This window comes from Acanthochromis polyacanthus, chromosome 11 (assembly GCF_021347895.1).
Source record: "Acanthochromis polyacanthus isolate Apoly-LR-REF ecotype Palm Island chromosome 11, KAUST_Apoly_ChrSc, whole genome shotgun sequence".
NCBI classification, from domain to species: domain Eukaryota; kingdom Metazoa; phylum Chordata; class Actinopteri; family Pomacentridae; genus Acanthochromis; species Acanthochromis polyacanthus.
In genome coordinates this window covers 36206617-36223217 of record NC_067123.1, presented here as the reverse complement: position 1 = coordinate 36223217, position 16601 = coordinate 36206617, and the positions used below count along the sequence as shown (strand labels likewise).

General features: G+C 38.4%; 1 protein-coding gene and 1 long non-coding RNA gene across 5 annotated transcripts; one reads left to right on the top strand and one right to left on the bottom strand.

The window, feature by feature from the left end:
* The first annotated feature begins 5943 nt into the window (after positions 1 to 5943).
* On the top strand, positions 5944 to 11177 carry LOC110960094 (transcription termination factor 1, mitochondrial). Of its 2 annotated transcripts, none has more exons than XM_022207175.2 (2): positions 5944 to 5992; positions 8465 to 11177. In XM_022207175.2, the coding sequence occupies exon 2, from the start codon at positions 8513 to 8515 to the stop codon at positions 9671 to 9673; it is 1161 nt and encodes a 386-aa protein (XP_022062867.2). In that variant the 5' UTR covers positions 5944 to 5992; positions 8465 to 8512; the 3' UTR covers positions 9674 to 11177. The 2 variants fall into 2 exon arrangements, with proteins under 2 accessions (XP_022062867.2, XP_022062868.2); XM_022207176.2 differs by having other exon boundaries at positions 5959 to 6014.
* Positions 11178 to 11479: 302 nt separating this feature from the next.
* Positions 11480 to 13293, bottom strand: LOC127536262 (uncharacterized). Of its 3 annotated transcripts, XR_007945256.1 has the most exons (4): positions 13217 to 13293; positions 12761 to 12912; positions 12001 to 12456; positions 11481 to 11848 (listed from the first exon to the last, which is right to left on the bottom strand). It is a non-coding gene; the product is annotated as an uncharacterized LOC127536262 (long non-coding RNA). The 3 variants fall into 3 exon arrangements; XR_007945255.1 differs by lacking the exon at positions 13217 to 13293 and having other exon boundaries at positions 11480 to 11761; positions 11914 to 12456; positions 12761 to 13004; XR_007945254.1 differs by lacking the exon at positions 13217 to 13293 and having other exon boundaries at positions 12761 to 13004.
* Between the last annotated feature and the right edge of the window lie 3308 nt (positions 13294 to 16601).

The window sequence follows — 16601 nt, the reverse complement described above, 5'->3', positions numbered from 1 at the left end:
GTATCATCACTGTTGTTTTGTCTGGTTAGTTAGATGGGTGGGGGTTGTCCTGACCTAATTTTTCACTGCTGCTGGTTGATAAAACCAATATAGCACAAGTTTGGCGTGTGGGGCAATGTCTGTTCCAGCTGGAGGGCACACGTCCTGTAAATCCTGTTACACCAGCTTGCCAGTGTCACTTCAGGTGTCGTTTATAAGCCCTCGTTACCGATGTGACGTGTTTGTGAATGGCTAAGTTGGCACAGCATGTACACTTCTACACACCAGTTTTGAGAAAAGAAAAAGGAAACAGTGGAGTAATGTCAGGCATGCGGCATGAAATGGGGGCGGCATGGCTCAGTAGGTAGAGTGACCCAGTAGGTAGAGTGGCCGTCTTGTAACTGGAAGGTTGCTGGTTCGATCCTCAGCCCATCGTGTTCATGTCGAGGTGTCCCTGAGCAAGACACCCCTAATTGCTCCTGGTGGGTCGTGGTTAGCGCCTTGCATGGCAGCTTCCGCCATCAGTGAGTGACTGTGTGTGTGAATGGGTAAATGTGACATATCATGTAAAGCGTTTTGGATAAAAGCGCTATATAAATACAACCATTTACCATTTATGACAAAGGCGTCCGGGGCTAGCAGCGGCTAAGCTAACCCCCCCGGCGAGCACCCAGCTGTCAGAGCGGGGCGCATGGACTGACAGCTGATACTGAGGGGAGGGGGAACACAAAAACAGCTGACAGACACCAGCCGAGAGGGAAAATAAGTTGTCGGCAACATTCAGCTCCAACTTTAAAGCACTGAGAGCGGTGTCAGGGAGTTAGGCTAGCAGCCAAACGGAGAATTCATACCTTTGCTTTGCCGGCCTCCAGCTTCTTTTGCCTCTCCTCGTCCTCCATGGCCGCGGTCCCGGTGGCTGAAACAAGAGGGAAGCTGCTTCATACGAAGTATCTGAGAGAGAAATCTAAAACCCTAACTGCTAAAATATCTCTCGTCTGGCTTCCAGCTCGCTGCCAGAGACTTGAACTCGCGTTAGCTGTCTCCTTGTTGGTAGTCCGCCGCCATGTTTTCCACGTAAACATGAGACCCAACTGTGATGACGTCGTGTAGGTGTCTCACGGCCACGCTCCCCGCATTCCACTAGTGCTGCCTTCATGGACAGTCAGAAATACCACCACTAGAGATGAATTGCTGAAAATTATTAGAGATTTTTTTACTTAAACATCTCCCCAAACACATTTGAGATATATAACGGCACTCTCCTTTGAATAATAATATCAAAACCAATAATACTGTTATTGATAAAATTCATTTGGATATGTGATATCTCCGATATGATTGAACATCCACTGGATCAATATATAATTGAGGACTTTTGAAATCCATAGGATATATATTGCATATAGCAGTTAGGTCCATAAAATGTCAATATCATTATTGACATGTAACATTTGACAAGACAGGAAAGTAATGCGACTTTAGTAAACAGGGCCAGAATACATCTTTAAATTGATCACTAAAAGCAATAAAAAATATGGCTAAAAACTTAATAACAAGTGAAAGTCCTTGTTGGAATCTTGACACATTTGGTGCAATGCAGTCTTTAGATTTTAACCTGAAAACAGCACAGTTTTCATTTTATTTTACTGTAAAATGAGTGTAAACTGTGAGACACTGTGCTCTTGACAAAGCGAGGTCATCACACATTCATTCTGTGCTTCATCAATATCACAGTGAATACCGGCAAGTTAGACCAGTGGTTCTCAAACTGTGTCCTTCAGTGTTAGTCTCATTTATGAAGTTTTACAGAGCTATAATCATAGCTAAAGATGTGACCGAAATACTTTTAGTTTAGAAGTGATGCAGGTGCAGGTGAAGGGAGAAAGTCTGGTTGTAAAGTCCCATTATACCATACCTTGAATGAATAACTAATTATACGAGTGACTCTCCTATTTTGTTAGCTGCTTTAAAGATTAGAGAAGCCGCATTCTGTATGTACATATAGTAGTTATGGGGAATTAACACCAATACCATTTCTCTCTGAGTGTGAATGTATCTCCATTTGTACAGAGTATTTAAGTAAATGTATTTAGTTTCAGTCCACCAGTGTAGCCTCTAATGATCAATCAGCTGTTTATTGGCTAAAACAAATAAACCATGTGATTTAATTTACTTTGTTGTTTCATCTTCCTCAATTCACATTTGAAAATATGTGGCAATAGTGACGTAGAACAATCCGACAATGTATTCTAGTACAATGACATTGTCATAATTATTATTTTTAAAATAATAATCATTACTAATATCAACACATGTAACAACAATGTCATAAATTTGACTGTATTATATGTTGTGTGAATGCTGCTTAAAACGTCTGCTCAGTTTCTATGGTAACAGGAGGAGAGGCTGCCAGAGCTGTCCCAGTTAAGAGTTTTTCTTTTTCAACACAAAATGTTTTCATGTCAGAGCTTTCTGATAATAAAGGCTGCAGCCATCGCCTCGTATTTTACAGCATGACATTTGATTGGACTATTCTGGGCAACAATACGGCAACAAACTCCTTCAAAGAGGAAACATTTGAGCTGTCTCGGCTGAATGTGACTGCAGGTAACATGAGAGGCTGGCATCGTTTTCTAGGACAGATGGTGGCGATAAAAGGAAAGGATGGACAATATTTTACACACAGACTCCATGTGGAACTGATCTTTTGTATAAGAATAGTTTGCATTTGATCAAAACAACCTATTCTTTGTATAATAGGAAGGTTTGCTTTTATGTTTTCTGACATTTTCTGCACAATACAGCAACTGAATGATAGTAACACTGAATTATCTCTCTGATTTTTTTTATCTATTGTTAATTTTTTGATCAGTAAACTATTTAAAGAAGCATTTCAAAGATGTGGAAGCAGGTTTTTGACATTCTGGGCCAAGATTTTAGAAATATGGAGGTTCTTTCCACTAGTTGGTGCCATATTCTTGCCTAATAAACTTGATATTGTATTATTAAAAAGTCCAAATTCCCTGAGTCTAGATCCAACCTGCAGATTTAAGACATTTTTCACTCCTGAAGAAAATACTGTGTTTAATATTTCATTAGGCTGCTACAGTTTATGTAAATGTACACATTGCTATGTATTGGAATCCTTTGGAGGGACATTTAATCTTTAATCTGAAAATATACAGCGCTTGTATAATACAGTTATTTGGAATTTCAACTCTGTTAAAATCCTCAAATTCACAGAAAAAAAGCATAATTTATATCCTCAATTTTCCACACAGACTGTTTCCATGTTAAAGTACTTTCATATGTCACGTTTAATATGGTTTGTAAAAAGTATGACTTCATAAAGAATGAAACAAAATATGAAAGTCTCTGTTCTGTTCCTATATTCCTATAAACATACCTGCAGCAGCAGCAGCAGCAGCAGGAGAAGACGGTCTGTGTCTTCGGCTGACGGGAGCCGAGCAGCTGATAGTCTGGCAGATTTTGAATTCCACCCATCTCCTTTTGGACATTTCTGGCCAAACGTGGTCTCACCTGTGAGCGGAACAGTTTGTGCAACAGCGTCAACAGGAACCACTGAGTGTTTGAAAGTTTCGACAGTTTCTGAATTATTCATTCACTCAGGGAGTACTGTGTCTGCAGTTACCAAAGCAACTTTATGAAGCAGACCGCAACAGCAAAATGGATGAGAACAGGATTCCATGTAATGTTAAAAATATAACAGCAAACATATTCCTGCATGATGTGACTTCCCTCAGCAGTTTTAATAAGGTCAGAGGGAGTAGGGAAAGTAACAGATATTATAGCTATGATTATAAAAACACTTTTTTATAAGAGCATCACTCACAGGGAGATACTCAATACTAAGGTCAATATATAATTGAGAGACTTTTGCAGTCTATGGGATATATTTTGCAAACATTTTTATTTAAAGTAAAAAAAAATATGTTTTTTATGGTCATTATGATCATGTCTTTACAAATCCCATAATTATTTATGATGTAAACAATCACTTATTAATAAAAAATGACTGGATATCACTAAAATGCCAACTAAATAACCATCCAAATTTAGTAACAACCAACTACTAATTAGCTAAACAATATTAAAATGAGCTTTAGTAAAGTATCTGTCTATCTATCTATCTATCTATCTATCTATCTATCTATCTATCTATCTATCTATCTATCTATCTATCTATCTATCTATCTATCTATCTATCTATCTATCTATCTATCTATCTATCTATCTATCTATCTATCTTGCATTATTTCTATAATGGAAAAATAACTTCATACTGTTTTCCTCTGAAGTATAGGTCAAATGTTAAGCATGACACAGGAGTAAGTGGATGTGCTACGCTGCGTTGGGTCGTGAATAATAAACTGAATAGATTTCCATGAAAGCATCAACATGTGTCAACTGTCTCTGCTTTAGAGGCAGAAAATGAGGAGGGTCACATTCTGCTGCAGCCTTCTTTGCTGTGTCTCACATGGATATTTCTTTCCCATTTGTCTGACATTACAAATGATTGAAACAGGCAGCACTGCAGACCATAAGGGTCCCTGTCACATCATTATGCAAATGCCGGGGAAAGTGGTTTGAACGAGTTGGAGAAAAATGGGTCTGGATGTGTAAATGGAAATTTAACTGTGACCGGCTGATGACTGAGACAAAGCTTAATTGAGACTGTGTCCAGGACATCAAGGAAGAAGCTGTTGTGACTAAACCACCGGTCGCCTCCATCTTACAGCAGCAGAGTGAAAGCTCATTTGCATAATGAAGATATCACTGTGCGATGTTAAAATATTCATAAGTGGTGGGACTCATCAGTAAGGAGAGGCGACGGGTCAGTAGGTTTGTCAGTGGCAGGCACATGGTCAATACTGGATGTATCTCAGGGGGATTCAGGAACATTAGCTGCAGCTGAGACAAAATTAACTATTTATGGCTGTGCTGTACTCTATAGTCGAAGCTTTCAGGTATCATAAAACGTTTCTGAAAAATCTCATTACACTCTGAGGGCCTTATAAGTGACTGAATGCTTATTTATCAAAAGTATTATCTGCAAAACAGAAATATATATGTTCACGGTCATCTCCACTGAAATCACAGAGGTCCCGTGCTTTATGCTTTCTCTGAATAAATAGAAAAAAGAGTAAAATTATCCATGTATGCACCAGATACAAAAAGTATAGGTTTTACTTTGGTTTGAGAACATTATTATCATAGAACATAACGTTTGTTCCTGACAACTCCGTCTGAATGTTGATGTCAAAACATTAGATTAATTTTGTAAGAAAATTATTGGAAGTGAAAATATCCTTTAAAGGTTATTTTTTAACATTTGATTAAGGTGTTCTCTTTAAAAGAAAAAAAAGAACTAGATAGGTCATAGGTCAGCGCGTGAGAATGCTCCTTGCCATTTCCACTGTTTCTTATTTTTTTCTTATATTGTGGATGGAGTAGTGCGAGTGCCAAATAACAAAAATTAATCTTTCAAACAATAAACAAACAAAAGTGGAATTATTCAGACGAATAAACAACATAACAAAATGAATAATGTTGCTATATAAAGAAATATTAATCAACCAATGAATCTAGAAAAGAAACAGATAATGAAAATAGAAATATAAAGACAAATAAAGTCATAAAAAATAAGAAGAAAAGTGCTTATAAATAAAATAAAAATAAATAATGTGTCAATATTAATCTTGAAATGAATCCATAAAATAAAATGCTAATAAAAGTAGAAATATAAAGACAAATGAATAAAATAATGAATTTGTAATGGATTTATAATCTTGTGAGCATCCTGAAGTCTAAATGGAAGCCCTTTGCTTCCATCTAGTGGTTGAAAGTGAACTTAGAAACAGCTTTTAACTCCAAGCCGCTTGATGGCGCTGATTAGTAATAGTGTTCAAGATGGGGTGAGCTCAATCGCTAAATCTCGCGAGAGTTTAACAAGTTCCGCTTTTGGATTGAACTGCGCTCACCTCACTTGCATGTAAGACAAATATGGATAGAAAGTATGTGTTTTTATATTTTTACAAGCAGACGGAAGCTAAAATTATTGATAAATTGGAAATGTGTTACATCGTAAAGTTTCTGTGTAGTAAACAACTCGTTTTGCACGTGTTGACTAACTAAACAATGATTACTGGCTTTCGTTCTTTTTAACATCACCCTGCTTCGCCGCCCGCACTCTGGGCGTTGCGCAACTATTCCGTGTAACACGGTAATGCGATCACAGGCGCTGAGGAGCCAGGCTGAGAAACGTCCGCTGTACATACATGCTGTTATACAGATTTTGACTGTCCATATCTGGAAATCTTTAGGTGGTGACAAAGATCTCTCACTGTGGCTTTGTCAGGGGCCATCCCAGCTACCACCATGCACAATATCACCTGATTTTACCGTAAAATTTTAGAGAAAATTAATGTCAAAGTGTGCTGCAATTTCAATCGTCTATGTTCATAATTGCTGATTTTGACTGTCCATATCTCCAGATCCTTAGGTGGTGACACAGATCTGTCACTGTGGCTTTGTCAGGGGTCATCCCAGCTACTACCATGCACAATATCACCTGATTTTACTGTAAAATTTTAGAGAAAATTAATGTCAAAGTATGCTGCAATTTCTATCGCCTATGGCTGATTTTGACTGTCCATATCTGGAAATCCTTAGGCGGTGACAAAGATCTGTCACTGTGGCTTTGTCAGGGGTCATCCCAGCTACCACCATGCACAATATCACCTGATTTTACTGTAAACTGTTGATAAAATTAATGTCAAAGTATGTTGCAATTTCAGTTGTGTTGATGCATCATGGCTGATACTCAATTCAGTTCAATTCAATTTAGCCATTATAAAAACATAACTTTTTCACGTGATTTATTGACATAATATGTCAATAATTCCAGAGCTTAGTTATCTCTAGAGTGTCCAGAGGCAAAAGTCCAGAATCGGCAAAGCCGTTTGGTGTGAGTCAACAGCTGGAAGTAGCAGGGTGGAGCAGAAACTGCAGCAGCCATTATGGACGTAGACGATTGAAATTGCAGCATACTTTGACATTAATTTTCTCTAAAATTTTACAGTAAAATCAGGTGATATTGTACGTGGTGGTAGCTGGGATGACCCCTGACAAGGCCACAGTGACAGATCTTTGTCACCGCCTAAGGATTTGGAGATATGGACAGTCAAAATCAGCAATTATGAACATAGACGATTGAAATTGCAGCACACTTTGACATTAATTTTATCCAAAATTCTACAGTAAAATCAGGTGATATTCTGCATGGTGGTAGCTGGGATGACCCCTGACAAAGCCACAGTGAGAGATCTTTGTCACCGCCTAAAGATTTCCAGATATGGACAGTCAAAATCTGTATAGCAGCATGTATTTGCAGCGGACGTCTCTCAGCCTGACTCCTCAGCGCCTGTGATCGCATTACCGTATTACACGGAATAGTTGCGCAACGCCCAGAGTGCGGGCGGCTCACTTGACCGCAGTTTATGACGTACAGAAATATCATACAGTCTAAACTTCGATAGGTACATTTATAGTTTAACTAAAATGAAAATTCATCAGGTAAATTAATATAATAAATAATATCGTATGCTCCTCACCATCATATATAAACTAGTAAAGTAAGTGAAGGTGGGTGGATCGACCCAAATATCAATAATATCGATACCAGCGTTGGTACTGATATTAAACGATACCAGTGTGATAAGATTGATACTTTAGTTTCGGTTTCTCTCCTGTATGCCAATTACAAAGACTAGCCATCTGAGCAGCATCTACTGCAGTCTGCACTGTGAGGCGTTTAGGGAACATTGGTAAATGTTGTGTCTGTCGATAAGCAAATCACTAATTTTGTGATTTCAGGGCGATAATGGCCCTGTATGTACTTGATATCGGATCGATACCAAATCTTGCAATATCGCACACCACTATATCGTAGGGTGACCATAATTTGATTACCAAAAACCAGGACACTCTGCCCGGCAATGAGATATGGGATATGGGGATACGATGGGGAGCAGGGCTTTCAACCGTTCTGCTCTCAAACTCTGGAACTCACTCCCATCGGACATTCGAAATGTTGACTCTCTGACTCTTTTCAAATCCAAACTCAAAACTCATCTGTTCAAGACTATTTATTTTCTTTAGCTGCCTTTTTCTTTGTGTAGGCTTTTTATCTTCATGTATGTTTTTTAATCTTTTTGTATGGTTTTTATCTGTTTTGTTGTATTTATTTTTCCTGTAAAGCAACCTTGGTTGTCAAGAAAGGCACTTACAAATAAAATGTATTATGATTTGTAATGCTATGTTGTGACATTTAGCAAAAAAGCTGAAGCTCCTGTGAGTTGAATATTGCACTTGTCCATTTTGTAGCCCTAAACACGAGTCTCGTTTGGCTAGACGTCTCTGTTAATATTCAGCTCATTATTTCATATGTTTTTTTCTCTTTTAGTTGCATTGGAACTACAGTGATGTGACAGTGTAGCTGTCCTCGTTAAAAATGGCAGCAGTTCCTGGAGTGAGAGCCCTCCTCTGCCTCCATCGATCAGTAATTCTGCAGCGCAGCTTTGGGCTTGTTCCAGTACAGTTAGCATCAACCTGCCTTTCCAGGAGGCTTTGCAGTGCTACTACGAGAAATAATGAACCAAAGCCACCGGTGGCATCAGAGAATGAATCTCTGCTTGAGAATCTGAATCTTATGGGAGTGGATGTGATGATGGCACGCAAGCGGCAGCCTGGGGTCTTTCGTAAATCCTTCACCAATGAGCATGGCCTCGCTCAGTTTCTGAAGGGAAAAGGTGCCAGCCCCAAAGTCATCGCCAGCATCATATCCCGTTATCCCCGTGCCATCACCCGCTCCATTGATCACTTGGAACAACGCTGGAAGCTGTGGAGAAACATCTTCTGCACAGATGCAGAAATTGTGAGCATCTTGGCTCGCTCTCCCGAGTCTTTCTTCCGCTCCAGTGACAATGAAAACCTGGAGAAGAACGTACATTTTCTGATCTCACTAGGACTGATCAGCAAAGACCTTCATCGACTGCTGACCACAGCGCCGCGGACGTTCTCCAACAGCTTAGAGCTCAACAAGCAGATGGTGGAGCTTCTAGAAGACATCTGCACAGAGCTTGGTGGGCAAAATCCAGAGCAGTTTGTAAAAACGATCATATCCAGAAACCTCTATATTCTCATTAGAAGCACTAAGAGAGTTAAGAGCAACATAGATACCCTGAGATCTGCTCTGAAGTTAACTGATTCAGAACTGCTGGCTCTTCTTGAAGGCCATGGAGCATCAATTCTGGACCTTTCCAATGAGTATCTGAAGAAAAACTTTATCAACCTTCAGCAGAAAATGATCTCACATGGCTGTCGAAAATCTGACATCAAAAAAATGATTATCAGCTATCCAATAATTCTCTACATCGGGCCAGAAACACTGAACGCTAAGCTAGATTGCCTCCTGAAAGGAGGAATAACAATAAAGCAGATACTGGAGAAGCCCAAGGTTTTGGACTACAGCACACAGAACATTGCAGGGCGACTGGAGGAACTGCAGAGAGTGGGATATGACTTCAAGAAGAATGGCATCAACATCTTGGACACGAGCCGAAAGCGTTTTGATGCAAAGATAGAAAAGCTTGCTGCTTCACTAGATAGCTGAATGTATCTGCCTTTATTGTGATGTTAGATGACACTGGATGCTGTTTTTCTCTGATCTTGACCTCAGAATAATCACATTTCATTTTGTAAGTCCTTCTCCATACAATGAATTGACAATAATAGGATTTTTTGTTCAAATATACCTAGTAGGGCTGCAGTCATTATTTCGTCATAGATAAATCAGCAGGTTATATTTTATGTCTTGAAGATTCGTTTGCTCATCACATGAAGTCTTTAAATTTCCTTTTTTGTACAAAGCAATGATCCAAAAACCCCAAGTATTCAATCAACCCTCACATATAACTGTAAAAGCAGCCAATCCACACAATGCAGAAACTATAACTGGTAAATTATTAGTACTCGAAAAGGTCTTAGTTTATCAACAATTCTGCTGCTGCCGCTTTTTTGTGAATTGACTAATTGAATAATGAACTTGTTGTTTCAGCTGAAATATAAAGTGTTTATTGACAAGAATGTTGGTTTTTAAACACAGATCCTTTATGTGCACATGTATTACTCAGAGAGAAATCCTTGCAGAGAACTGTACTTGGATTTCATGTGAAGTTGTGAAGTAAACGAAGCATCCAAAAATTGCACATCTTTCTGCAAGCTTCTTTCACAGTGCTCAAATGCATTTGACATTATTGATGTGATAAGGCAGCAACTTCCTTTTAAATGTCTTCTTAAAACCCACTTTTAAAGACTGGCCTTCAAGTAAAGTTCTCTTTTATTTCTCTTTTATCACTCTCTGTCTTTTTATCCCATTTAAATTTTTTTCACTGCTTGTAGCCCCTTATTCTAACCTCCTGATCTTAATCTTTTTCTATCTTTTATTTTCTTTGAAGATTCTCTCTAAACCCTCTTGTGCAATCTTGTCCTTTTAAACAGTTTTTAATTAGCAATCCATTCTGTACATTTTTTTGTGTCCTACCTGTCAAAGTACTTTGTGAATGTTCTTAGAGGTGCTATTATTACGTTGCTATTATTTTTCTAAGCAATGCAGAAGATGTATTTTGGTGTGATATGCATTTTGAAATTCCGGAGGATATTTTTTATGTTAAATCCCTGAGCTTTACACCGATTGAAGCTTCAGTTGAAGATCTGGAGAGGTATTAAATTATGCGGAACGAATGTTCGCCAGCGTGTTTCCCGCGAGCCCCTCTACGCCGGCACTGCGGTCAAGCCAGCCAGCCGCCTCTCGTTTCTCCGTAGTCAAGCCAGCCGCTCCTACATTTTCAGTGCGCTCTTATCTTCAGCTTACGGTAAATGCACGACCGCGCATCAACTATTTCCGGTTTAAAAAATAAAGCGCTGCATTCGCAGATGTATTATACAAGGATGTTTTAAGTAACTGACTCAGCTTAACTGTTAACTATCGAATTGTACGGCTAATATTTACACTAAATAAATAGCTTGAAGTATAAGAAGCTGAAAACTTGTTTATCTGTCTGTCTGTCTGTCTTAAAAATTGTGAATTCAAATAAAAAGTGATGTGTGTCATCCCAGTGATCTATTAGTGTGATAATAAAATAAACCTCAGTCGAAAAGTCACATGATCTGGACCGAAATGAGAAGATATGCTGATATTTACATTAAAAAATGTTTAATTTTTTGCTTTAAAATCTTATAAGCCAAACTATTTCTTCTTCTTTGGCGTATGCTGACCAGGTAAGGTAGCATTGTGATTCTGCATTAGTTTGGGGTCAATACGTCACATGACCTGAGAGCTATTGAGCAAAAAGGCTAATATTTACTGTCAAAAAACTGTAAAAAATCAATAAAGACCAGAAATCAAATATAAATTGGTGTATGTTTACCATCTTTAGTAGCACTATCATTCTGCATTAGTTTGGGGTCAATTAGTCACATGACCTGAGAGCTATTGAGCTAAAATGCTAATATTTACTGTAAAAAACCTGTTAAAAATCAATAAAGACCAGAAATCAAATATCAATTGGCGTATGTTGACCATCCTTAGTAGCACTATCATTCTGCATTAGTTTGGGGTCAATAGGTAACATGACCTGAGAGCTATTGAGCAATAAAGCTAATATTTACTGTCAAAAAACTGTTAAAAATCAATAATGTCCTAAAATCAAATATAAATTGGCGTATGTTGACCATCTTTAGTAGCACTATCATTCTGCATTAGTTTGGGGTCAATACGTCACATGACCTGAGAGCTATTGAGCTAAAATGCTAATATTTACTGTAAAAAAACTGTTGAAAATCAATAAAGACCAGAAATCAAATATAAATTGCCGTATGTTGACCATACTTAGTAGCACTATCATTCTGCACTGGTTTGGGGTCAATACGTCACATGACCTGAGAGCTATTGAGCTAAAATGCTAATATTTACTGTAAAAAAACTGTTAAAAATCAATTGTGTCCTAAAATCAAATATAAATTGGCGTATGTTGACCATACTTAGTAGCACTATCATTCTGCACTGGTTTGGGGTCAATAGGTAACATGACCTGAGAGCTATTGAGCTAAAATGCTAATATTTACTGTAAAAAACCTGTTAAAAATCAATAAAGACCAGAAATCAAATATCAATTGGCGTATGTTGACCATCCTTAGTAGCACTATCATTCTGCACCGGTTTGGGGTCAATACGTCACATGACCTGAGAGCTATTGAGCAATAAAGCTAATATTTACTGTCAAAAAACTGTTAAAAATCAATAATGTCCTAAAATCAAATATAAATTGCCGTATGTTGACCATCTTTAGTAGCACTATCATTCTGCATTAGTTTGGGGTCAATACATCACATGACCTGAGAGCTATTGAGCTAAAATGCTAATATTTACTGTAAAAAAACTGTTAAAAATCAATAAAGACCAGAAATCAAATATAAATTGCCGTATGTTGACCATACTTAGTAGCACTATCATTCTGCACCGGTTTGGGGTCAATATGTCACATGACCTGAGAGCTATTGAGCTAAAATGCTAATATTTACTGTAAAAAAACTGTTAAAAATCAGTAATGTCCGAAAATCAAGTATAATTTGGCGTATGTTGACCATCTTTAGTAGCACTATCATTCTGCACTGGTTTGGGGTCAATACGTCACATGACCTGAGAGCTATTGAGCTAAAATGCTAATATTTACTGTAAAAAAACTGTTAAAAATCAATTGTGTCCTAAAATCAAATATAAATTGGCGTATGTTGACCATACTTAGTAGCACTATCATTCTGCACTGGTTTGGGGTCAATAGGTAACATGACCTGAGAGCTATTGAGCTAAAATGCTAATATTTACTGTAAAAAACCTGTTAAAAATCAATAAAGACCAGAAATCAAATATCAATTGCCGTATGTTGACCATCCTTAGTAGCACTATCATTCTGCACCGGTTTGGGGTCAATACGTCACATGACCTGAGAGCTATTGAGCAATAAAGCTAATATTTACTGTCAAAAAACTGTTAAAAATCAATAATGTCCTAAAATCAAATATAAATTGCCGTATGTTGACCATACTTAGTAGCACTATCATTCTGCATTAGTTTGGGGTCAATACATCACATGACCTGAGAGCTATTGAGCTAAAATGCTAATATTTACTGTAAAAAAACTGTTAAAAATCAATAAAGACCAGAAATCAAATATAAATTGCCGTATGTTGACCATACTTAGTAGCACTATCATTCTGCACTGGTTTGGGGTCAATATGTCACATGACCTGAGAGCTATTGAGCTAAAATGCTAATATTTACTGTAAAAAAACTGTTAAAAATCAGTAATGTCCGAAAATCAAGTATAATTTGGCGTATGTTGACCATCTTTAGTAGCACTATCATTCTGCACTGGTTTGGGGTCAATACGTCACATGACCTGAGAGCTATTGAGCTAAAATGCTAATATTTACTGTCAAAAAAAATGTTAAAAATCAATAAAGACCAGAAATCAAATATAATTTGGCTTATGTTGACCATCTTTAGTAGCACTATCATTCTGCACCGGTTTGGGGTTAATACATCACATGACCTCCGAGCTATTGAGCTAAAATGCGAATACTTACTGTAAAAAATTAATAATAAATTCATTAAGTATCCAAATGGTATAAAAAGTGCTGTGTCTTGATCATTCTGTTTCATACTATAATCCCAAATAGATTTGGAGTCTTTGGGTCACATGACTTGGTAGCTATTGAGCTAAAATGCCAATACTTACTGTAAAAAATTAATAATAAATTCATAAAGCATTCAAATGTAATAAAACCTGGTGTGTCTTGATCACCTTTTATAGCCCTGTCAATCCTTATTGATTTGAAGTCTCTAGGTCGCATGACCTGGGAGCTATTGAGCCAACATGCTAATATTTACAGTTAAATATCAATATAAAATATGCAAAGTATCCAGATGGAATAAAAAGTGCTGTGTCTTGATCACTCTATGAGATGCTCTAATCCTGCATAGATTTGGTGTCTGTAGGTCACATGACTTGGGAGCTATTGAGCTAAAATACTAATATTTACATATTGAAATTAATTAAAAACTCACTAAAACAAATATTAACAGTCTCCAAAAGCAATAATAAAGTCTGTGTAATGAACCAGGTCTAAATCTATTTAGCCAAAAGATCACATGACCTGGGACTTATAGAGCTGTAATGCTCATAATTACAGTATAAAATACATGAAAAATTCACAAAACATATTAATTGTGTCCAAATGTTCATTCAATGTTTCTAAGTGTGACAAAGAATCTATGAACTACAAATCCCTATATTTGAGTGCCGTAATGTATCATAACATAATGTAACATAACGTCACGTCAGGTAATGTAACATAACGTCTTCCTTTTTCTGCCTTTTTTCAAACGACCCATCGCACAACTCTGACTCCAAATGGTGTTCTGGATATTGAGCAGCACGTGTGTTACGGGCTCAGTCGATTGGATACTTATTTCATTGATAATTAACGGTTAACTTACGTGAGGCAGAAAAAGGAAGAGCAAAGACCTGACATTATGTTATGATACTCACTCCTATACTCCCTATGCCTTTCTCACAGAATCGAACCGCGGCCTCCCAGGTGCCAGCCAGCCACTCGAAACACTGAGCAATACTCCCTATGCCTATCTCACTCACACCTGGAATCGAACTCCGGCCTCCCGGGTGGCAGCCAGCCACTCTACCCACTGAGCTATACTCCCTATGCCTATCTCACTCATTCCTATACTCATTTCACTCACTCCAATACTCCCTATGCCTATCTCACTCACTGCTACACTCCCTATGCCTATCTCACTCACTCCTATACTCCCGATGCCTATCTGTCTCACTCACACCTGGAATCGAACCCCGGACTCCCAAGTGCCAGCCAGCCACTCTACCCACTGAGCTGTACTCCCTATGCCTATCTCACTCACTCCTATATCCATCTCACTCACTCACTCCTATACTCCCTATGCCTATCTCACTCACTCACTCCTGTACTTCCTATGCCGATATCACTCACTCACACCTGGAATCGAACCCCAGCCTCCCAGGTGCCAGCCAACCACTCTACCCACTGAGCTATACTCCCTATGCCTATCTCACTCACTCCTACACTCACTCATTCCTATACTCATCTCACTCACTCACTCCTATACTCCCTATGCCTATCTCACTCACACCTGGAATCAAACCCCGGCCTCCCGGGTGCCAGCCAGCCACTCTACCCACTGAGCTATACTCCCTATGTCTATCTCACTCACTCCTATACTCATCACACTCACTCACTCCTATACTCCCTATGCCTATCTCACTCACTCCTATACTCATCACACTCACTCACTCCTATACTCCCTATGCCTATCTCACTCACTCCTATCCTCATCACACTCACTCACTCCTATACCCCCTATGCCTATCTCACTCACTCCTATCCTCATCACACTCACTCACTCCTATACTTCCTATGCCGATATCACTCACTCACACCTGGAATCGAACCCCAGCCTCCCAGGTGCCAGCCAGCCACTCTACCCACTGAGCTATACTCCCTATGTCTATCTCACTCACTCCTATCCTCATCACACTCACTCACTCCTATACCCCCTATGCCTATCTCACTCACTCCTACACCTACACTCATCACACTCACTCACTCACTCCTATACTCCCTATGCCTATCTCACTCACTCACACCTGGAATCGAGCCCCGGCCTCCCGGGTGCCAACCAGCCACTCTACCCACTGAGCGATACTTCTGCCTTTTTTCGAACGACCCATCGCACAACTCTGACTCCAAATGGTGTTCTGGATATTGAGCAGCACGTGTGTTACGGGCTCAGTCGATTGGATACTTATTTCATTGATAATTATCGGTTGACTTACGTGAGGCAGAAAAAGGAAGAGCAAAGACCTGACGTGACGTTATGTTACATTATGTTATGATACATTACGGCACTCAAATATAGGGATTTGTAGTTCATAGATTCTTTGTCACACTTAGAAACATTGAATGAACATTTGGACACAATTAATATGTTTTGTGAATTTTTCATGTATTTTATACTGTAATTATGAGCATTACAGCTCTATAAGTCCCAGGTCATGTGATCTTTTGGCTAAATAGATTTAGACCTGGTTCATTACACAGACTTTATTATTGCTTTTGGAGACTGTTAATATTTGTTTTAGTGAGTTTTTAATTAATTTCAATATGTAAATATTAGTATTTTAGCTCAATAGCTCCCAAGTCATGTGACCTACAGACACCAAATCTATGCAGGATTAGAGCATCTCATAGAGTGATCAAGACACAGCACTTTTTATTCCATCTGGATACTTTGCATATTTTATATTGATATTTAACTGTAAATATTAGCATGTTGGCTCAATAGCTCCCAGGTCATGCGACCTAGAGACTTCAAATCAATAAGGATTGACAGGGCTATAAAAGGTGATCAAGACACACCAGGTTTT